Source organism: Charadrius vociferus, unplaced genomic scaffold, assembly GCF_000708025.1.
Source record: "Charadrius vociferus isolate BGI_N301 unplaced genomic scaffold, ASM70802v2 scaffold14, whole genome shotgun sequence".
Classification (NCBI taxonomy): domain Eukaryota; kingdom Metazoa; phylum Chordata; class Aves; order Charadriiformes; family Charadriidae; genus Charadrius; species Charadrius vociferus.
In genome coordinates, this window is record NW_009648876.1 from 9,358,282 (window position 1) to 9,380,949 (window position 22,668).

General features: G+C 51.8%; 1 protein-coding gene across 1 annotated transcript in view; it reads right to left on the bottom strand.

The window, feature by feature from the left end:
* LTBP2 (latent transforming growth factor beta binding protein 2) overlaps positions 1–22,668 on the bottom strand; it is a 66,618-nt gene that overhangs the window by 35,033 nt on the left and 8,917 nt on the right. Inside the window, exons 4-8 of the mRNA XM_009887030.1 lie at positions 5,858–6,039; positions 4,392–4,562; positions 2,580–2,780; positions 1,938–2,206; positions 295–397 (exon numbers count right to left, since the gene is read on the bottom strand). Coding sequence (XP_009885332.1) covers positions 295–397; positions 1,938–2,206; positions 2,580–2,780; positions 4,392–4,562; positions 5,858–6,039 — 926 coding nt within the window. The remainder of the gene's footprint in view (positions 1–294; positions 398–1,937; positions 2,207–2,579; positions 2,781–4,391; positions 4,563–5,857; positions 6,040–22,668) is intronic.

Below are 22,668 nucleotides of genomic sequence, written 5' to 3' on the forward strand. Positions count from 1 at the left end.
AACCACCGGCTGCACCAGGGTTTCACAGGGGCGGTTCAGGGAGAAAGCACTGAGCCTGGGGCCAGCACCTAAACCAGAGCACTCCTCAGGGCAGCAGCGGAGCAACCATGGCCCTGTGTGCCTCCATGGACACGCTGCCCATCCCCAAGGACCTTGGGCAAAAGAGAGCCACATGGCAGGGGACCCATGGCTCTGCTCCATGCCTCCTCAGTGGTGTGAGGCAGCCCAACCATTTTTGCTTGCCGAACGTGCCATACCTCGTGTCATGCCGTCCCCAGCAGCGGCAGCACTCACCTGGCCGGGGGGGACAGGCCAGGCACTGGTCCACACCCCAGAAGAGCCCCACACTGCCGCAGCAGTCCTCCAGCTTGGTCAGCCCTGGCAGGGGGTTGGTGCACTGCAGAGAGAGGACCAGAGGATCAGGCTTCTGCGGGATGGGGAGGGGACGTGCCTGTCTGCTGCAGCCACTGGCATGGTGGCAGCAGAGGGGATGATGGTTTGGTACCAGAGGCTGGCATGGACCTCCTGGCACAGCTCCTCACCGGGACATAGCAGAACTGGGGATGTGGCTTAAGACAGTAAACAGTTGTGCAGACAGAAAAACACCAGACTCCCTCGGCTGCACCCCTCGGAGGGGAAGGGGACATCAAATGGAGCAGGAGATGAACCAGAGATGATATCACCGGGCAAAGCCCTCGGATCAGCCCCATGCCTGGCTGATTAGCCAGCGAAATGGGTGCACCACTCCAGCCCGGCAGGGAGCTTGCGGTCAGGCACTTTCCTCTGCTTAATGAGTTTTTTTTTCCCGCCCCCTCTCACCCCCCTCCACACCACCACCCCCCCCAGCAAGGCCCTCTGGATTACAGGCTTTCCCACTAGAGGGGACCTGCCACGGCCCCCCCGGCCAGGCTGAGCGGGGAGAGGCGAGCGCTCCCCGCTGGGCTCCTCACCCTCTCCCGGGCACGGCATCAGCCCAGCTGGGTGAGGTGCGAGCATAGCAAGGGTACCCCCTGCTGCCCCCCCTCACCCTCCCCCAAAGCACCTCCTGCAGCCTCTCTGGACATCCACGAGCATCTCTGTATCTCCACGCATCATCATTCACTCCCAGGTGCAGAGACCCGCTGTGTCCCCATGGAGGAGTGGGGCTTTTCCAGCCCCAGGGTCTGACCTCATTTATTTTTGTGCTAGGGAATGGCTGAGAATGTATTCCGCTAGGAACGGCTTGGATGGGAGCGACAGAACAGGGAGCAGCCCCCTAGGAAGGACTGGGGAGCCATGGGGAGGGGGCTGCGTCCCAGGCTGCCCGGCCAGGGGTCTCACTGAGTGCCAGTTGCCTCCCGGGGAGCTCACAGGTGTTCCTGTGGGTGCCAAAAACCTCCAATGCTTTTCCAGTGACGCAAGAGAAACATATGGGGAAAGACAAAATAAGAAATTACAATGACTGCAGGACAGGGGTGAGAAAGCCCCTCACGTGCGTTTGCTTCCCAAGGCTCGACTGAGCTGCCCGGGAAGGCGTCGTTCCATGGAAATCAGACTTTCATTTATCGTCTGAGAGGGAAAGGAATTTTCCTATGTTTTATACGTTTCCTACAATAATCACAGAGCGTGGCTGTAAATGTTGCTATAAATAGGGCACCCTTTTTAAACTAGACCGTGTGTGAAAGCCATCAAGTCTGGGCTGTGCTGCCCCAGGGCACAGCCTGCTCAGGGCAAGGCAGCGAGGTCTCCCTGTTGGGCCAAAACAAGACATTTTCTTCCCAAGTACTAACACATTGCTGCCCGTGGCCACGGCACCTGTGTCATGCCCACACTGATGCTGAAGAGTTTCATGCAATGAAAGGCCACCCTCCCTGCCCCATAAGTCAACGCACCCGTACCCCAGAACAAGGAACATATGTCCACACACACTCTCTGATGCTTGATGGGTGAGCCCTTACCTGCCCATGGAGAGCTTCCCGAAAGCACCTGCCCAGCAGCCCCGGGGCTCTCTGCTGCTGCTGGCTGTTCTCCGTGGCAATGCTGTTGCCATTCCCGTGGGCGTAGGTGTACCAGGGCACAGCAGCCATCTGAGGCACCAGGACAGCCTCCACGCTGTTCTCCTCCGACACCTCTGTGTCACCCCGCACCCTGGCCACCTGGTGAATCTGCACAGTGGCTTCTGGAGGGTGGTTGATGTGGACGTTCACCAGGGAAGGGTTTAGGGAAGCTGGAAGATGAGTTTATACCACAGCTGTGACAATCTGGCAACAATTTGGCACCTGAAGAGCATCTTGTCATCAACAAAGTCACATGGGAGGAGAGGTAAATTAACCCCACCAGGAAATCCAGAGGAAGACTGCACCTAAGAGAAAATACTTCTCTGGTATAAAACCAGGACAAACCTACCAAAAACTCTCCCCAGCAACCTGAGTCCTTCAGAAACTAAGGGAATGACTTTTCTAACAACCTGGTCTGAAAAGGCAGGCATAAGAGGGTCGTGGCCTCCTCGGGCCTGTTAATGAAGATGTGAGGAGCACCCAAGTAGGAGGACTCAGAAGTACAAGGGAAATGTGGAGTCTGGAGCCTCCGTCCATGCTTACCCAGCTGATTGGACAAGGGCAGGGTGTACATTGACTGCTTCATGGAACCACCAGCCAGGGTCTTTGGGGCTCTCCCTCCTTGCTTCTTTTCCAGAGAGGGAGCTGGCAGGTGGCAAAACTTCCCCGTGGAGTTGGAGGGGCACCAGCACTCATCTCGGCCCACACAGCGCCCTCCGTTCAGGCAGGGGATCTGGCAGAAGTCTGCAAGGCAAAGAGAGGTCTCCTTAGCAGAGAAACTGAGCCACTGCCTCCAGCCAAGGAATGGCTGGGGAGGCCAGGCAGCTGGATCTGGGCCAGCACTAGCCCTGTAGTGCCCAAGAAGCAGACCCAGAGCCGGGTTGGGGTCAACACTTGCAGCCTGGAGGCATCCCAGGATCCCTGCTGTGCACCACCATCCAGCAGGGAGCAGGTGGAGAAGCTGAGGTCCTCCCTGAGCTCTGATCAGGGCTGGAGTCATGAGTTGAAGATGATGAGCCCTTCCTTGGGTTCTGGGACCATGGCCAGCCTGGGGTACCCATGACCTGTGGGGCAACCCCCCAGGGCCAAGGTGGTGTTGCTGGCACAACAGGATCCCTCGGAATGGTGCAGGAGCTACGGCAGCCACATGTGGCCGAATCAGCACAATTCCTTCCCTTCTGCATCGCCCCCTCCCCACTTGGAAGGGGTTTTTACTCCCAGCCCAGAAAGGAGATCAGTGGGGATGGGAGAGGCAGAAGGAGAGAACGGGCAGAGAGCCACATCCTCAAAGCCTGTCTCCCGGCCAGCCCTGGCCCTGCCAGCAGCTCAAGTGGGAGAAGCTTGGAGTGGGACAAAAGAATTGGGAGCAATTCGTATGCACAGGCTTGGAAAAAGCATCCACAGATGAAACCAAAGTCATGTCATTTCTGGCCTCATCAGATGCTTGGAGCAACTCGGAGCATTTCTCAGGGTGAGCGACGCTCACGGCACGGGATTTCCTGACTGATCATCCTGACTCATTTCAGCTCCAGATTAGACGCTGCCGCTGCACATCCCAGGATGGCTTGTTAGGTTCATCCCAGGGGATGAGCTCCCACCCTGCTCCAAGTTCCTTTGCTCAACCCCAGCAACCAGTTTTGGGGGGAGGAGACACATCTTTGGACTGGGATCTAGGCAGAAATTCCTATGAACCAGTTGGTGTCCACAACAGCCAGACTTTGCACCCTCTCTGTGTTAGAAGAACTTGAGAGTTACAGAGACATTCAGAGGACGAGTCCCACCAGATCCTGCAGGCTGCTCCCACCAACTGGCTCCAAGAGGATATTCCCAACCTGCAGCTGGGTATCCCAGTGACCTGACCAGCAATCACAGCAGCTCTGAAAGGCGAGCAGAGGTTTCAGCAGCCCTGTTTATAGGAACAGCATGCAACCTGCAGCCAGCTCTCCTGCCTGCCACGTGAGTGAAAGGAGAGAACAGGAGGAAATTAGGTGATGAAAGTCAGCCCCAAGACTGGATGCCAACGAAAGCAGCGAGCTGGCTCTGAGAAGGAGGGGGTGGCGAGGCTTGGCTGCAGGCCTGACTCAAACATACGCGTCTCCCCTACCTGAGGTGGGATGGAAACAGAAATTGCTTGCCCAGGAAAGAGAGCAACAAGGCAAGGTCTGTCTTCCTCCCCCAGGGACAGAGATGGAGTAAGCCCCAAAGATCCCACAAGACATCTTCCAAGGGACTGGGAAAGGCCATTTCCTCCCATCCCTATAGCAGCCCAAGCCCTTGAGCCTGTAGAGGCAGGAAAGGCAGGAGGAGAGAGGGGGAGCAGGCAAGAAGATGGGCCAGGGGCCTCGGGGTGCTCACAGATGCGGAAGCCGGACTTGGGATCGTGGTCGTGTCCCCCCTGGCTATAGAGAGTGGTGGTGTCTCCTTTCTCGCAGCTGTTGTAGCAGCGCCCGCTCCGACATGTCTGTTTGCAGATGGTGGGTGTGAAGACGATTTTTATCTTCCTAATCTTCTCTGTCAGGTTGGCCCCTATGAAAGACAAGGACAGTGCTAAGTGGAAACAGTGTCTCCAGGCCAGAGAGCTGGTAATCTGCAGCTCAAGCTCCAAAGCATTCCCAGAGCAAGGAGGGGTCTGTGTCTCTTCCCAGGGCAGTGTCTCTCCTTGCCCCTCACTCACTCCAGCCCGTTCAGTGCCCCAGCATCAGTAAGGGCTTGTCAACACATGAAAAATGGCCAGCAACATGCTCTGTCTGCCCAGTTGTAGTGGCATAACTCCATGAAGGGACACACATGCACTAACTCCAGCATAAAGAGTGTTTTTCTGCTTTAGACAATATCCCTTCTCAAGCCATGTCAGTAGCCAGGAGACTGGCTGCCCTTAAACCACTGGAAGGCTTCCCGCATGAACAGCCGCACTCATATTCATCAAAGAGGGCATCAGGGCTTGAGAAAACCAGTGTCTTCCTGTAAGCATCCCCTGACCTCCTACGGTTACCTGCGGTCCCCTTCTGGTCCGTCACCATCCTTACATTAGATATGGAGGGAAACAGCATTCAGTGCTCTTGGGGGCTTGTGGAAAATGAATGACAGGCAGAACTATTGTGTAGCCATGAACCAGCTGGCTTGACACCGTAGCCCTCCATCCCTGCCCAGCGAGACAGCTGTTTCTGTGAGTGCCCCCCTTAGTGTGCTCCCCCCCAACTCTCCCCATTTCAATCCCCATTTTCAGATTACAGCTTCAATGAGGCTCGAGGCCTTTATTCCTAAAGGCTGGGGTGCCACATGGTGCCTCCTTGGAAGCACAACTCCAGGGGGAGCCAAGCTGCAGAAGACAACTTGCATCTGTCCCAGCTGGGGAGCTGCTGAGGCTCTGCCAGGCAGCCTGGCCTGATCTCTGCTCGTGTCAGAAGGCACCAAGGGGGCAGCCAAAGGGAAGAACTAGACACTGGTTGCACAATCTGACCTCAAGAGCTGCTCAGACTGAGGAGGAAGTTGGGAGACACCATTCCTACAGACTAAGGCAATCCCCCTGCAGGGCAGGAGTGCTGGGGTGATGTTCAATACCTCTGGAATGCATCTGTCACATCCCCCTGGCCTCCTCTCCCCTGCTGCCAGCATTTTGCTCCTCTAATCTGACCTCCTTTGGTAGGGTCTCTTTCTTCACCAAGCCCAGCAATGCCCATGCGGACCTTTCCTTTCCATCCCACCCAGCAGCACAGTCCTGGGAGTCCAGGGTTTCTTGGGGATCCCCAGCCACACCATTGCCCTTCCCCCGGACACCGCAACAAGAAGCCTCAAAAGAGTGACGGCCCTGGAGGCTTTACCCCTTGCAGACGAGGTGTGCTCCTGGGAAACTGAGTGTGGCCCAGAGCTGCTCTGCTCATGTCCATTCCCGTTTGGGAGTGCATTAGATGTGAGCTGGCCACTGCTGGCTGGGTAGCGCCGGACAGTCCGTGACGGCCCTGTGTGCTGGGAGGAGACAGGAGAGCCAATTCTGCTCTGAGTCCTGTGGAAGAGAAAAAATGAAACAATACTTCTCACGAGCAACTGCATTGACCCACAGTGCCTCTCCACTAGGATGCCCTGCACAATCTTCACTGCCAAGCTGCCTCAGCCACCACCTGGACACAGAGCTCTGCCTACCTGAGCAGGGTTCCACTCTTCACCTGCTTTCAGTCACCATGATGGTGCCAGCCTAGGGACTGTGCTTCATGCCCTGAACCTGGCAGGGCATAGTGTTCACCAAGATACCCTCCCTGTACCATCAAGTCAGGCTGCCCCATCACAGGGACACTCCGGCTGCCTTGCAGCACCGCTGTCTGCCCATTACGCTCAAGGGCTGCTCCTTGTCCCAACACATCCCTCCTCCAGCAAACACAAGCAGCTCCAAATCAGTTCTTTCTCATGGTGGGAGCTTTCTCAGGACCTGCCTTCCCAGCCTCAAACCAGCACTGAAAAACTAGTGAGGCAATCAGAAGAGAAGCCAGACAAAGCAAATAAACAAAACTTGGCCCACAAGAGTCACAAGCAAGAGAAAATTACCAAGAACTCCCTCCTGTAAGAGCAGTTACAACTTCCTGCAGTAATTGCATTTATGGCGTTTGTTGTCTTCTGGGGACTACGCATGGAGAAGCCATCCAGCTCACCAGGTCACACTTCTTAAACTCTGTGATAAAGCCATGTAGACCACTAGGCAGAGCTCTTTGCATTAAACCAACAGAGAAGCACATCTTGGTCTACTGCACTTGCTCCTATTCCTTTTTACTGACTGGCAGCACTAAGACTCCAGGAGGGTGCTCTGTAAATATCTCCCTCACTCTCGCTTGCACCACCTGCAAGGAAAAAGGCTTTAGTACACCAGGGGCCAAAATAGGTTGGCTGCCCATATGCCCCTTGAGTTTCTTTGAAAGTCCATGCCTTGGATTTCTCTGCAACCGAACTTAAGCACTGACAGGCCTTCTGCATACCCTGTCCAGCACCTCCATCTCTGACCAAATGGCTGGGGCAAACTAGCTCTGTCCCACCAAAGTGCCCAGAGAGGTCCATCCCGCTTTATGGTGGTCACCATTTTCCCTGTCACAGTCAGCAAAGGGGAGGTGTTTCTAAACCCAGCAGGACTGGTTGATCCAACGAGAGTTGGCTGACAGTAGCTCTGGCTTGCTGACATTCCTGGCTTGGATAGCTTGGAATAACGGTAAGATTTGGGGAGGTGGAGAGGAAGTTAATGCTGTGCTGGTATTCCAACAGGCCAAGCATGATACACAAGGTAACTGTCAGCCAGCGAGCCCGAAATCAGCCCTGAACAACAGAATGGAAAAGATGATGAACAGGTCAATTAATTGGGAACTAAAGGAAAGGAATATAGAAGTGAGGTGAAGTCAACGGGGTCTGTGGAGAACTGCTCTTGTCAAAGGAGTCTGTTTTCATCATTCGCTAGAATTACATACACGCACACCGACAGGCTGAGAGCCCGTGCTATTCCGATAAAAAAATAAACAGGGCAGTACGATGTCAATCAGGCACATGTGAAATGAATAACAAACTGGCTGTGTGACAGAACACAAGAAGCAGTTGTCGCTGGGGAGGGAATTAGATGGGTTCCAGGGTGATCAGTACGAGGCCTGGCACGATTCAAGGATTTCATCTGGAAATAAATATTTTTATTTCGAAATAAACATACGATCGACATTGATAATGTGTGCTGCTGACACAAAAATTTGCAATGTGGTGTATCGTGATGAGAACAGAGCAATCACACAGAGCATTTTGGATCACTGTGGAGGGCAAATCCATCCAAGCAATATGGGATTTTAATAGAGCCAAATGCAGAATTACACTTCTAGGAAGAAGGAATGCAGGCAGCAGCTGCAGATAGAAGGAGACGATCCTGGAAATCAGCAACGCTGAAAAGATTTCGGGTGTAATGACAAGCAATTAAATATGAACTGTCAGTTCAATGCCCTGACATCAGGGCAGTGAAACACGGCAGGAACAGGGAGGTATTTTTGCCTCCCTACACATCCTCATCACAGCAGGGAGTATGTATGCTAAAATATCACATCGAGTTGTGATGTGAAATATGTCACATCTTCTAAGGGATGTTGAAAAACTGGAGAGGATACAAGAAAAAACATGACAAAAGTAATTTGAGGGTTGGTGAAAACGCCTTTCTGTAAGAAACCTAAAGTATTCAATCTCTTCAGTTTAGCAAAAAGAAGATGAAGCAGTGCTCTGATTACAGGGCACAGGTTTTGCCACAGGAACAAAACGCCAGGTGTAAAGAGCCTTGTAATCTAACCAAGAAAGGTAAACCACAAAACATCTGCAAACCGAAGCCAAACAATTCCCTACTAGAAATCATGCCCACGCGCAGCAGTATAGCTGTCTTCCTTCTGCAAAAAACAGCCCAGTAGTGGATTCCCCAACTCCCGATACCATCACTTCAGGAGAGGAAAGTGTGTTGCTGGGAGATGAGATATCACCGGAACAGTGCAACTATAACTAAATAAAGATGCATAGTCTGTGCCATCCTGGAGGCGATTTTAGATTATCTATTGATCATTTCTGGCCTTGAGCTGTAGGAATCCAAGAATGAACGGTTTTAATACTAGAGACAGAAGTTCCCAGTCTGGATACTCATTACCTACTTGTTTCTAATGCAGGAAAACCTTGAAAATGAGCTGCTGGGAGGAGGTATGAACAGGAGTCCTGAGAAGAAGCAGCGCAGGTAATCCGTGCTGCTGGGCGGACGCCCAGTTTTGCAGGCTGAAAGTTCATATGCTGGTTGGAGTGGAGTCTGGCTACAGGTCATTCAGGGATGGAGACAGAACAAATGGGATTGGTCAAAGAGCACTGACAGATAATGAAATTATTACCTGCTGATAAAAATATTTGTTATCTTGCTAAAATCAAGATCTGAACTGAGATGAGGACAGCAAACAGTGCTTATTTTTCAATAATCAGACAGGCCAACCAGAATAACCACGGAGAATTAAACTTTAAGTTCTACCTCAGTCCCTACCAGCCCCTTTCAGAAGCTCTCCTGAAATTGTGCAGAGTACCACCTACCCCTGATGGTCATAGGGGCCAGGCTTGACCCACTCACACATTTTTGAGCTACTAATCCAGCCCTGCTGCCAGCAAGGGAACTTCTGATGCCTGTTACCTACTGCTTTGTTACCTGGTGTGCTACTGCTGGTTTTGTTCATGACAAAGGAAAGACCGTATGGAGCTCCAGGGAGACTCCAAGCATAGTCCTATAGGTGAACGTGGCTGGGGTTCCAAGGTCCTTTACTGCATAGATGGAAGGCACCCCAAGAAAAAGAGGTGAGAGTTCCTCAGCCCAGCAACGCTCACTGTCCTAGTGCTGGTCACTTGAGGGCAGCTTCAGCCCTGAATTTTGAAGAGTCGCTGGGCGAAGGTGAACAGTGGCATAAGACAAGCAAATATCAGCTTTTGTGCTTGAAATTACTGACATCACATCTATCCTTGAGGAAGGGAGCATGCTACGTGCAAGTAGCCCAGCGCTACCTATTGCCTGCCTGAAGGAGTTCCACCCCTTGGCTTTATGGACAACTCCTGTCATTCCCAGGATCGTCAGAATTTATAAAAAACAAAACAAAAAACAAACAAACAAAAAACCCCACCCCAAAACCAAACCCAAAACAACATATGAAGGGCTTTAAATAAAATAATCATTAACATTTTAGTTACAAAGAAAAGTGGATTATATGCGCTTACTGCGAGGGGCAGTGCCAACTTCACAAAGGAAAAATGGAGGACGAACATTACTCCATGGCTTGCAAGACTTGAGGAAAAGCTATCCTACTGGGATCCTGTTGGCAAAGCATTCCAGTGTGTGTCACAGCAGGGGGAGGCAGATTTGCTTTGAATTAATTTGTTTATTTGGTTCTATTCTAGGCAGATGAGCTCTGGGATTTGTAGACTGAGTTGAGTAACACCATGCTACCCTGGACCAGAGAAATCAATGGCAAAGGGCGTCTTTCCATCTCAGTTTGTCAGTCCCAATCCATCCCCAAGTCACGCCAAGTCGCTGGCTTATGGTCAGGGAATACAAAATAGAGCTTCTCCCCTCCAAACCTTCAGAGTCAGTCCATGCTGGGCAGATGGGGACTGGCTTGCTTGAAGGGTCTCAGGGAATGGGCCTGAGCTCACCACATCAGTACAGACCTGGCCAGAAGGCATTAGCAACCCCTAACCATCCGGTGGATCTTAATATGTATGCATGACCAGAGCTTTTCCACCTCCTAGAGATCTGCATTGGCATAACTTCTCTTCCTGGTGTGGCTGTCCTAAGGGTAAGAGTGAGGATGGAAAACAGATGGGGCAGCTCCAGATCAGCAGAGTGGCCAGCTTGTGGTACCACTTTCTATGCCTCCACCTGCTCAGGGAAGAGGCATTGAAGAGGCAGAGGAGGTTGAGACTTCAAGAACTACGTTCTGGGACATTCAAAGTCCCAGGTCTTCACATTCATTCAGTCTTACAGCCTCCCTCTGTGTGGTATTACTCACTTCCACTCCTCCAGCCAGGCACATGGCCAGCACAGATCTCTGTAAAGAGGCAGTGGTCTCTTCCTTTATAGACGACCGCCTGCCAAGCAGCTGGTTTCCCTGCTCTTCATCCGTCAGAGCTGCTGACAGCTTTCTCCCTGTCAGGCACAGCCTGTGGGGCAGAAACAGCCTACAGACTCCTGGGACACCTCTCCTTCTGGGATGTCCTGGGGCACTCACCTCTGCGGTGTCCAGCTAACAGCAGCAGTGGTCCAGGGGAAACATGGGTCAAAGAAGCAAGGTAGAGGGAACAACGTTCTCCTTCCAGGAGCACGGATGTGTGTGCTCCTGCTGATGTCTACCAGGCTGATGGCTGAAAGGTCACTGGCTGAGAGACCTCAGTCACCAGCACATGGCAAGTTTCACCCCTATAGGTATTAGGTGCTAATCAAAATTAAAAGAGATTTGGGATGGGAGGGAGCTGTGCAGACAGAGTGACCCACATCTACAACAGTTCAAAACTACCCAACAAGTACTTGTAGCTGCCCTCTTCTGAGGGTCAAGGACCCAGCCTCCCTATAAGCCGCTGAGGACACGTGCCAGAAGACAGGAGAACCAGGGGAGAACTGGTCCCTTACATTCTAGTGCTACACATCCCTGCAGGATCTCAATGACACCTGTACAATATCCAGCAAGGGAACTGCGCACCTACCACCGCACCTTTGCCTGTGTATAAACACTTTATTTTAAATAGGTTTTGTTACCGGTTACACTCTGCTCTGTATTTACTTTAGAGACAGCAGGCTAGAGAAGGTACAAAAATGTTGTATTCCCCAGATACGATGGCTCTCCTGCCCAGTCCCAGATGAACCTGAAAGGTGCCTGTTCCCTTCCCAGAGGAGGTGAGTGGGATCCCTCACCCTGCTGAGGACAGTGAGCAGAAGACTGAGCTGGAAGGCTCCTGGCAACCACATAGATGAACATGAGGATGGCAGTTTGCTGAATCAACCACATTTTTTTTTCAAAGCTTGCAATTTCAAGACTAGGTACACAGAATCACAATAACGAAGTCTAAATCACCGAGACCACAGGGTCCAGAAAACAATACTGTTTTTCTAACCCACCGTATATAGAAAGTATTTTTCAAATCTCTGATCGCTTTTGATGATTATGGCTCTCTGGGTAAGCAAAAGCCACAACGAATCCAGGTGGGCATACAGCTGTGGCTTCTCTTAGTGACCTAAGGCCAGTCATCCTCCTTGGGGCTGGAAGCAAAGGTGGCAAACTCTTCAAAGCACTTTCCTCTCCCCAGCAGCAACACCTCAATCTTTCCTGGATTTAGCTTCTATCGGCCACTCTTCATCCAATTGTTGACTTTGGCCAGATCGCTAGCGAGCTGGGAAATGGTGTTTTTTGCGTTTGCGTAAAGGACATGCAGAGCCAAGTGCCATAGGAGTATTACTGGTTTTTCATCCAGCCTGCCTCACCCTCTCCCCAGCCAAAGCCTGACTGACCACAGCAGGGTGGATGGCCCAAGGCACTGTGGAGAGAGTGAATCCTGGACAGTGCGGTCAGCAGGGAGGGGTGCTAATCCCAGACAAGCCAAGGGCTGGCCAGATGAGGACTGGAAAGTCACTCTTCCAGCTGGAAACAAATCTGCACCCTGCTGAGCATCAGGTAGAGATGATAGAGACCGTAGAGATCTAAGTAGCAATTCTCAGGAGGGCAACAACAGAGTGGGACAGCACTGGCCAAAACAAAACTGAAGATAAGAGACTCCCAGAGAAGCAACCATCTTCCCAGAGTCCAGGAACCCCCACCCCAAAGTCCGAGCTCAACAAGCTCCATCTCTCCAACTACAACCAGCCTGCTGCCTGGGAAGTGACTGCTGCCTCCAGCCACTGGGAGAGGCAGCGTGCTGCCCACGGGGCTGGGAGAAGGGTCCCATGGAGGAAAGCTGCTGCAGCACCGGTAAGTCCACCCCAGCTCCTCCAGCCTCCAGCCTGCACGCACAGATCCAAGGCAAGAAGGCTCAGCCAGGACAGGGGCTGAGTCATGCTCAGCCCCTGATAACCTGCCAGGACAACAGGCGGGTTCTCCCCTGGTTTTTAAACACCGAACAATATACTCGGTGTCTGTCTTGTCCGTCCGCCTGTCCCTTTGGCTAAATGCCCTCCCTGCTTGGGGCCACGGGGACCAAAATCAGTGATTCACTTCCCCCTTTGTAATGCTCGGCAGTTGCTGATTTTCCACTAAAGCATCGCAGAAGAATGGGCAGCCTCAACACCAGCGTCTGTGTCTACAGGGGGAGAGAGAAGCAGCCAGCCTTGGAAAGCAGCAAATTGACCGCAGACCAGAAACTTCCCCTTTCTTGGACTCTGAACAGGTTCCTCAGCAGGCAGACGGGATTCACGGCTCAGGCTCCGGGCCCTGGAGCACAGGGGAGGCATTGCTTAGAGAGCACTCAAGTTTATTATCAATTAGCTCACAAACATGCTGACAAGGAAGACAGCTCTTTTAGGACTCGGGAAGGAGGGGGGAAACCACACCATACAAGGCACCTGACTTCAAGCCCACCCACATTATGTCCATAAATCCTGGCTCAGCTTATCCCCACAAGCAGCAGAGATAGCTCTGAAACCTGCCCGCTTCAGGCTTCCCACTGTCCCCCTTGCGGCTGCCTTCAGCCCTGATACCCCCTGTGCAAGTGAGGGAGACACTGAAGCCTGAAGTCTCCTGCCCCCAGGGTTTGGTGGAAGGCAAGGGAAGTTCTCCTGGCCAAGAGAAGCAGCCACCAGCCTCCCCCAGGCAGGAGACCTTCCCGGCTGAGCCAAGCAGGACCTGTGTACCATGAAGGCTACAGGAATGACCATCTGAGCGGCTTTGTGCCCGATTCACAGTCACCTGCAGCCAGATCTCATGCCAGATGGCAAACCAGACACAGGCACCTGGACTGTCACGGGGACATCAAGTCGAGTGGCAACCCTATTGCTTACCACAACAGGTCTCAGCTGCCAGGGTTTCCCCTTGCACGTTCACCTGCCACCTCGTAGTGCCACAAGCACAGCTCACACACAGTCAGGTCATCCAAATCCTCCCTCCCCAGTGAGACCTCGAGACCTTCTGTGGGCAGAGGTGCCACTGACAACACCCTTTTCCTTGGTCACAAAAAGCACTGCCAAAGTGGGGCTGCACAGGCAGGAATGAGGGTCAGGCTCCCTGCCCCACACACACACTCAATATCATTGGCACATGCCCAGGCGTCACTCAGTCCAGCACCCAGATGCCACCACTGTCCCTCACCACGGCTAGCAAGGGACTGTTACAGAGACCACATGGCTCTCGTTTTGGGCTCTCTCCTGTGCCATCTTGCGGTGGTAACTCCAGATCCCCGTTCCACTCGACATAGGCGCCAGTGGCTGGCTGAGATTTCTCTGAATCTTTCACTACAAACGGCAGCAAGAGATGTGCAAGTCCATGGGACAGCAAAGGCACCAGGTGTCCACCGCATGCCACCACGCTCAGTCCCTCCACCACCACCACCACCCTGCCATCTTCCTTTCTCTGGCCCCCAAAGCAGTCCCAGTGCTGCAGAGCCACCCGAGCTGGCTCCCAGCCTGCCGCGTAGTCTGTGAGAACAAAGACGGAGAAGGAGATGGGCTGTGAATGCTATTTTTATCCACTCAGGAGTTGCCCGACACCGCAGAAGTGAACCTCTATAAGCACATAGACAGCAAACAGGTTCTCTTTAACCAGTCTCTGGGGGTCTAATTTGCTCCTTAGCCAAAGTGGCTGCTCACACGTCTCCCCACAGCTCTCTGCTGACGTTAGATGCCCTTCCCATGCCACACGTGCCACCTGCCACTCTGCGAGTGCTCTTCTTTGCTCTCGTGTATTAGGGAGTGAGCAACTGACTCCCTGGAAGCAGTCCAGCTCTCCAAGCATGGGAACAGCACCTGTCTGGCCCAGCGAGGCTGCAGAAACATGCCCTGCACAAGGGCACGGCACCAGGCTGTCACCAGGAGCAGCAGAACATGCTCCTGGTTGGATCCATCAGACGTTAGTGCAGACCCATAAAGTGGCCAGAACCATGCTTTCCAAATGCCAAGTGTGATGAAGAGCTGTTTGCAATCTGCCTGTCTCCAGAGCTGAAGACCAGGGCCAACACCTCTCAGAAAAATCAAAATGCAGCCTGCAACCTCTCTGAGCTTTGAGGGGAGCCAGCAGAGGAACCAGGCCAGGCTACTTGATTATAAATGCCACATCTGGGCCAAACCTTGCACACTCCGTAGACTAAAACAGGGATTTAGAGGGAGAGGGAGGCCAGGTGAGCTACCACCCCTCTGGCAGAGCCACTCAAGCTGGCCTGCGGTGAGTGCCAGGTGAGACGGGCAGCTGCACAGCCCTCCTCTCCCCAGCTCAGCCCCATGCTGCTTCAGGCTGAAGTGGTGAGAAAGCTGCTCCAGTTAGCTCCCCCACCCGCAGGCAGGGACTGGTGCTCAGCAGCATGATCAACAGGCACGGCACTGCTGCCAGACACAGCTGCGCAGCTGCTCTCATGCCTTGGTGAGAAGAAACCCATCCAGAAGTGTCCTAACAGCTGCCATCACATGAAGGTCTCCATCAGTGCCACCATCTTACTGCAGATATCACCCCACGGCCACAGCTTTTGCACCATTACAAAACCAGGTGTAAGATGCTGGTACAGTTGGAGAGCTGGGTTGTCCGCCGTGCAACGTGACCACCACACTGAGGGTTCAGCCGCCACCACCAGCCATGGCAATGCCTCCACTGCCCCTTTCCTCCTCCCTGTGCCCCCTGCAGAGTGAGCAGCAGGGTCCTGCCTGGCAGGGGAAGGACCTGTATTGAGGACAGAGGCACACAAGAGGAGAGGACAACATATCAACCTGCCCTTGTGTCCATGAGCACACCGAGATCTCCAGCCCAAAGGGCCCTCTGTCTCCACAAGACACAACAGCTGTGAGCTGAGGACCCAGTCCCCATCTAACGAAACTTGCTGCAGAGGCGTTTGCCAGAGAAAAGCTCACCGCTGGCCACAGGGAGGTCACTTGTCTCCCCCGTACAGCAGGGAGAAAACAAGCACTCTGGAGTTTCGTTTCCATCTTGTTGACAAGCAACACTCACCCCCTCCATCAGGCTGCCAACTTCAAAGCCCTGCAAAAACACTTTAGCTTATTCATCCTCGCGCCCACACGCACCTCGGGGAGGAGGGGGAAGCCAGCTGCCTGCCCCCTGCTTTACACAGGACACAGAGAGGGCAGGCAAAGCCTCTCTCATCACAGGCGTGTGAGTGGGGTGAAGAGCTTGCGGCTGCACACACACACACAGAGGGCATGAGAGCGAGAGGGTGGAGAGGAAATGTGTGTAGTTCTTTCATCTGGAGAAGGGGTGGCTCTTCATCTACAGCGGGAGGTGCTGGGAAGTCTCCCACTCATCCTGGGAACACTGTGGATCTAAGACATGTTTTAATCTAAAATAATGGTTGAACACCCAGCAGGATGCCTGGCCTTTGGTTCTATTAGCTCAATGTAGTTAGGTCTCCTCACATCTCTCCATCCCCTGCTACACATCGGATTCCCTCACCTGCAGCACTCCAGCCATGACAGCTGTGTTGGGATGTGACATTTTGCTGTCCACTGTCGAAGTCTCAGCCCTGCCAGGGATCAGGGAACGAGCACCCCGGTGATTTTATTCTGTACTGTTCTGTACTGGCTCCAGCTGCTCAGTAGCCAGAAGACTAGAGCCTGGCTGGGGACCAGGAGCACTCCTGGCCACGTATGCATGATGCCTGGTGGCAAAGCCCAGTGCTTCCAGAGGTACCGTGACCACGAATCTGCTCTCACACCTCTCCCACATGGCCTTCGATATCCACACCAAGGAGCAGCAGGGAAGAGCAGGTTTCATGGCATCCCTGGTGGGAAAGACTCCAAACCCGGCAGAAAGGCTGTACCTTGGCAGCGCCTGGGTTCCAGCTCCTCAGCTGGAGCTCCAAAGCGATGGAGAAGGCAGAGCTCCAGTGTCGTTATCAACCTGTCATTACATCCCTGGAAGAGTTTGGCACTTTGCTGTTGTAGAAAGCCTTGTAGCTGAAAAATTAGCACGGCCACCCTGCCAAGGCTACAGGCAACCTAATACACCCTGTCTGCCCTCTCCAGATAGCCTCAGCCTCTCAGTATGCTCCCCATCCTCCAAGGTCTGGCTCCGTTTTGCAGATGTGGGTCTGTTAACCATTCCCCTCGGCTGCCTCCCTCCCTCCTTTTGTAGTTCTCAGAATGCCTTCCAATTTGTCAAGAACTTTTCTGGCAATAAAGAATACCTTGACTCAGTGCAGGACCCCAGGGTGTGCAGGAAAAAAGTCCATGCGACTCAGGTCTTTTGCCTCCAAAGTCCTAAGCACCGCCGGTCTCTCACACGCGGCCACACTGCATTACTCTCTTCTGCCTAATTTGCTGTTCACTCCTACTCTGCAAAATCTCAGCCTCTCCTTCTTTCAGATTTCTTCCTCCCATGGAGGATTTTTTTCCTTCAGCTGTAACAGATAATATTTTTCCGTCCTGAATCTCTTCTTAGTTCCTGCCTATATGTTTAGTTTCTGCACGTCACTGAAGAGAGCCTCCACGCAAGTGAGACAAAAACGGGTTGGTGTGGAGAGCTGGGTACCAATCCCATCCAGCACCAGGCATTCAGGGCAGCACTTCTCAGGGTGCTTCTGAAGAAAGGAGAGGAGAACAAGCATTTTTTATATGGAGACCTTATCTCCATTTCAGCCGCTCCTTGTACCAAATCAGCTTCAATTCATCCTTTGTGTCCTGCCAGCACTTTCTGATTTATGGAAAACGCTAGAAACCAAAGAGAACAGCTTTGATTTTGCTTAAGTACCAGCTTAAACCAAATAAGGCAGCAGACGATCAGGTATGAGAAACTGCAGCATAATCCATATGCACAAGGGAGCTGAAAGCAAGCTGGACGACGATCCTAATTCAGGCATTAGGGAAAAACTCTCCAGCATTTGATCATGTGGCCTTAGCGCTCTTCTAACATCTTTCTTTTTTATACAACTGCTATATAAATTGTATTGTCATATATGTCCCAAATGATGTATGTATAGTATATAAAATAGGCTATAAACTGGATTTTCTGTACTACCTCACCTACCACATGTACAATGCATTTGCCCTGCACCCTGCTCTCTTGCATGTAGTCTCAGACTAAGCTGACAGTAGCAGCATTTTTCTTTCAGCTAGAAGGAAAAGTGCATTTGGACGTTTTCTCCCAGCGCCTAGAGGCTGAATTAAGCTATAGGAATGGCTCCCAAGGAGGTGCAGAAGAACCAGGCCTAATGTAAAGACCATATTTGGAGTTTAAAAGGAGCCTGAAAAGCCAGCTATCCTCCTGCTGCTCTGAAGCATATGCAACCCCCTAGAAAGTAAATACATAAAACACATAAACCAGAATGGTGCTGACAGCTTTAAAACACTAGAAAGTAGAGCAACTGTATCTGGTGCCAGGCTAGAGAAGGTATATCATGTAATTTAAAAATAGAAGTATTTTTATATAAGAAAAATGACATTTACGCTCCTCTTGGGTAGCTTGAGTTTTTCCTTTAGGCTTCCCAGCCAGCTTGCCAAGGGCTTTCAACTATGTCAAAGCAGGAGAGAGGCCGAGATCTGGAGCTTATGGAGATCTCATTGCCCTGAGTGGAATCTTTTTTTTTCACATATTCTCACACAGACTGGCACTGGCTGTTTAGTTTCAGTTTTTTAACAAGGTCTCAGATATCTACTGAAGTTGGCTCTGAATCAAGTAACGTAAATGCTTGGCCACCTTGTGAAAACTCTATTGCCAAAGGGAAGCACCTTAGAAAGATGCAATTAGGGCTTATCGGCACTTGGGAAAATATGCATAAACACGCTACAGTGGCAGAAGGCAAGGTTGGCACCAGTGTTTACCCCAGAAATTCAACGTCACGCACTATGGATCTCCTGGGCTGGTCCCATTCCAAGCAAAGTAGGAAACCTGCCACAGCCCATGCCATGGGAATGCACTTATACAAAGGGGCGTCTCAGCCAGGGTCATCTTTTATTTTCTCTGCTATTTGGGTATTAATAAATTGTAACCCTCACAAATGTAAAGTGAGTGGTAGTCACAAGTGAGCAGAAGAGCAGGAGGTGTGATCAGTAGGTGCATGGCTAGTACAGACCTCCTCCTAGCATTATATGTATCGTGGACAAACAGTTCTGGATGCTCAGCGACAACCCAAGTAAGGCAATAAGAAAGCTCCCCTTTTCCTCATAAACGTGGAAAGTTGAAAGCTGGCAAGACAGGAGCGTCCAGATCCTGCTTTAACAATTAAGACAAATTGTCTCTGTTTGGAGCAGCATCTTTAAAAAGCAAGTGATCTCGCAATGAAGTTTCATTTTATCTGCTAGATCTCAGTGACAGCAAGCTAATCAAGCTGATTTTGCCAAGCCACAGTTCTCCATGCCATGTTTCAAGTGGCCACCCCAGGGTGGAAAGCTTTACATCCACCCATGGCCTCCACTCTCCTCTACAAGGGACAATGCTAGACATTTGACTGCCACCAGAACGGGAGCTGGTTTCAGCTAATTTTCAAAAGGGGGAAAAATATACTTTCTCCAGCCAGCAACCACTTCTGCACACCCAAGATCTTGCCTTCTGTTTGCTCTCTGCTCTTCTCATCCTTCACTTCCAGGAGAAAGAATTGAGATTTTGGCAGAGTCTCCCTGTTGGCATCAGGTTCCCGGTGTCCCCAGGCCAGGAATGCTTGCCACAACTCCTCAAGGGCTGCATATAGCCCTTCCTCTCATCATGAAGGGAGGAGATGTCTCCTCCAAGGCGCTGGAGAGGAGGCTCTGAGATCAGGAGTCAGTGGGATGGGCATGTCGCAACTCAGCCTTCTTCCTTTTCCATCCTGAAAACACCAGGCAACTCCCAGCAACTGCCTTGCCTAAACAGAGCCCTCTGAGAGGAAGCTCCCTGCCCTCAAGAGCTTAGCTGCATTAAGCTGTCTGCACAGTGTCTCAGCACCTTAAACCAGAGCTATATCCTTTTCCCTTGCCCTTTTTTCTGGGAAAAAGCTTTGCAGGGCCCAGTCATCTCTTCTTTTCTGTGAAGAGGAAGGATGCCTTGCTTCCCAGGCAGCCCTCGTCCAGCACACACGTCCCATCTGGGCAGCACAGCTCCCTTGTGTAGATGCTGGTTATGGATTTATGCCCGGCACTCCTGCAGGAGGGACCTTCTCGGGTGGCAGTGGCAGGACCCTCCTCGCACACTGCCCAGACTCAGAGGCAGCTGGCTGTCCGTCCCAATGGCGAGGGGCAGGGGCGCAAGCCCTTTCCACTCCCTGCTAAATAAACAGGAATTCTGCTGATACTCCAGCCTTAGGAAAACAAAGCTGTTTCCATTTAGCTCGGCTTCTGGGCTGAGGTGCAGCTCCACCCGCACAATCATCCGTCGGGGCTTTGCTTCTCCGGGCAGAGATTCAGGCTGAGATCAAGAAGAGGGAGGATTTGCAGCTAGTCCATGCTGGGAGGGCCTCTAACACCCCCAGGATTTTGCTCTCCAGAGCACTCCGTGTTCCAAGCAGCACAGCGCTGGGGCCTCCCAGCTTCTGCAGCAGTTAGCAAGTCCCCACAGACGCCCATCTCTAAACCTCCGCTGAAGGGACTTGGGAAGTGGTACTCATTGCTCAGCCTGTATTTTAAGGGATGAAAGCTTGAGCATCACTAGCTCTGGTGGCAGCAAAGTAAACCCAGAGCTGCCCTTCTTCTAGCCACATCTTTCCCTGGGCAAGTGCTGAGCTCAGATAAGGCTGGGCATGTCTTCTTTAGTTCCAGGAAGAAGAAATAACCACATGGGCGAGCCAAGAATGCAGTGATTCTTCCCTGGTACCCCTCCAAAAAAAGGCACCAATGGCTATGTGCAACATGGCCGCAGCGACACCTGTGCTCAGCGCAATGCTTAAGTTGATGTCCACGTCCCCATCTGCCCAGGACTGCCAGCGTGCCCAGAAATGGATCTATGACAGCTACACTGGGAATGCCCACAGATCCATTTGCTAACCTTCACATCTGCCAGATGCAAATACGAACGAACCAGTACAAACAGTTGCGTATGACCAGTACAATCCTGTTGGTCAAGGAGCTGTTACTTCTCACCAAAGCTAAGGGCAGAAGACTAACAATAACTTATCTCCTGCTATCACAGTCATGCTTCCTGGGCTCTCCTAGTAGGGAAGCCACAGCAGGCATTGCTGCTTCTGCTTCCAGGTGTGAACTCTGGAGAGCCTGAGCACATCTGCCAGAAACAGGGCCATGAAAACAGGCAGCTGCCTCATCATGGTTTTCACCGAGGCTTTAAAGGCTCCTCCAGACTCGCAATGACTTCCTACCTCCAGACCAAGCTACCCTCCACAGTGAAGTGGAAGTCATCATAAGCAGCAAGTCCAACTAATTGAGGATAAGAATTCATTTTAAAGCAGTGCCACCACTCAGGCAAGTCGGGAATATTTTGGTCCAGGCCATTCCTGAAAAACCCAGGAGGCTGCTCTCCTAACTCTTTCTGAAGACTCGCTTCAGAACACACTGAAACCAAAATGAACCCCATCTCTGCTTAGCGAGCAAGTCCTTGGGGAAAATTCATGGGTTTTGTTCCATGTTTATACGTCATCTAATACAGTGTTGTTCTAGTGCACGACTTCAGAACTTCTGATTGCTACCTCCGTACAAACAAACACAAGTAAAGCCAACACATACACAAATAAACTAAAGGAGAAAGCAAATTCACTCATGTGAGGATTGATTTCCTGTCTTGGCACAACAAGATGAGGCTTAGAGGTCTATAAGCTCCAATTCTTGCGCAACTCCTCCTTGTTAACAATGCAAATATGCAGGGAGGTTGGGGATTGGTCATTTGTCCTGGATCTCATAGTCTTCTCACAACCACTGACTTGGAACCACCAGTGTCCCCTGTCCACTGAGAAACCTGGGGGCTTCTTCTACCTCTTCCTTATCAACAAAATCTGATAAGTAAGCCAGCTGTTGTGGGAGCATGGCAGGCTCACTAGAAAAAGTCAGTATCCCACCAGCACAACCCATCCAGGAGTAAAAAACCCAAGCTGTTCCTTTCGAACTTGATAGTAAGCTGAGCTCCAGTGAAGGTAACCCTGAGTTTGCAGTCCCTAAAAACTCATCCTTGTACTTGCAAATATGAGCAAGACCTACCTAGATCTGGGAATGCCAATATGCTTCTTGCTTTTGCTGCAACAGCCCAATTGTATGGAGAAGGCCTGATGCAGAATCACAGAAAGTACTTTAGTGGCAGCACAGAAAGAGGTGATGTTGCAACTGCAAGAAGCAGGCTCCAAGTTCAGACAAGTCTGAGAGCACGGTTTCATGAGACCAATGGTCTACCTAATGAGTGGCTTCCCTCAAAAGGAGAGTCCACCCCTTTCCTCCTCACTCCTAGCCATGCAATTCTGTCCAATCCTTCTGGTCCTGATGTAATATTTCAACAAGCCAATTTAGCCCACTGAAGTGGCAGAAAATTATCCTTAATTTTGCCGTGTTATTTTTTCACTGGTTTATTGAACTGAGCCAACTTACCCAGGGGCCAGATGAGCACCAACGCCAGTTCAAAGGAAGCAGTGGGAGGGCACGGGCAGGTGCAATGGTAGCAAGAGAGCACCATCGGCTGCAGATGCCCACTCTTACAGTGCTCCACAGCTAGCCCAGAAGTTGGCAGGCTGAAGGGGACACTCAAAAATATTTGGCAAACAATCCATCTAAGAGCAGCAAGACTTTTAGGTCATGCCAGTTGTCTGCCGTATGTTGCACGGTCCACAGACAAAACGTAAGCAACTGAATTGTGTGGGAAAATGCCCTGAGCAACTGAATTGTATGGGAAAATGCTCGGGGGCTAAAGTGAGGTGTTGCGATGCAGACCGGTGCCAGGGTGCAGGCAGCCCCACACCTGCCTGCACAGCACCGCTACACATCGCCCAGGCAGGGAAGGCACAGCACAGGACGGCTCCAGAAGGCAGTCAGTGGTGGCCGTGTCCCAGGGACCTACCTGCGGCCATCACA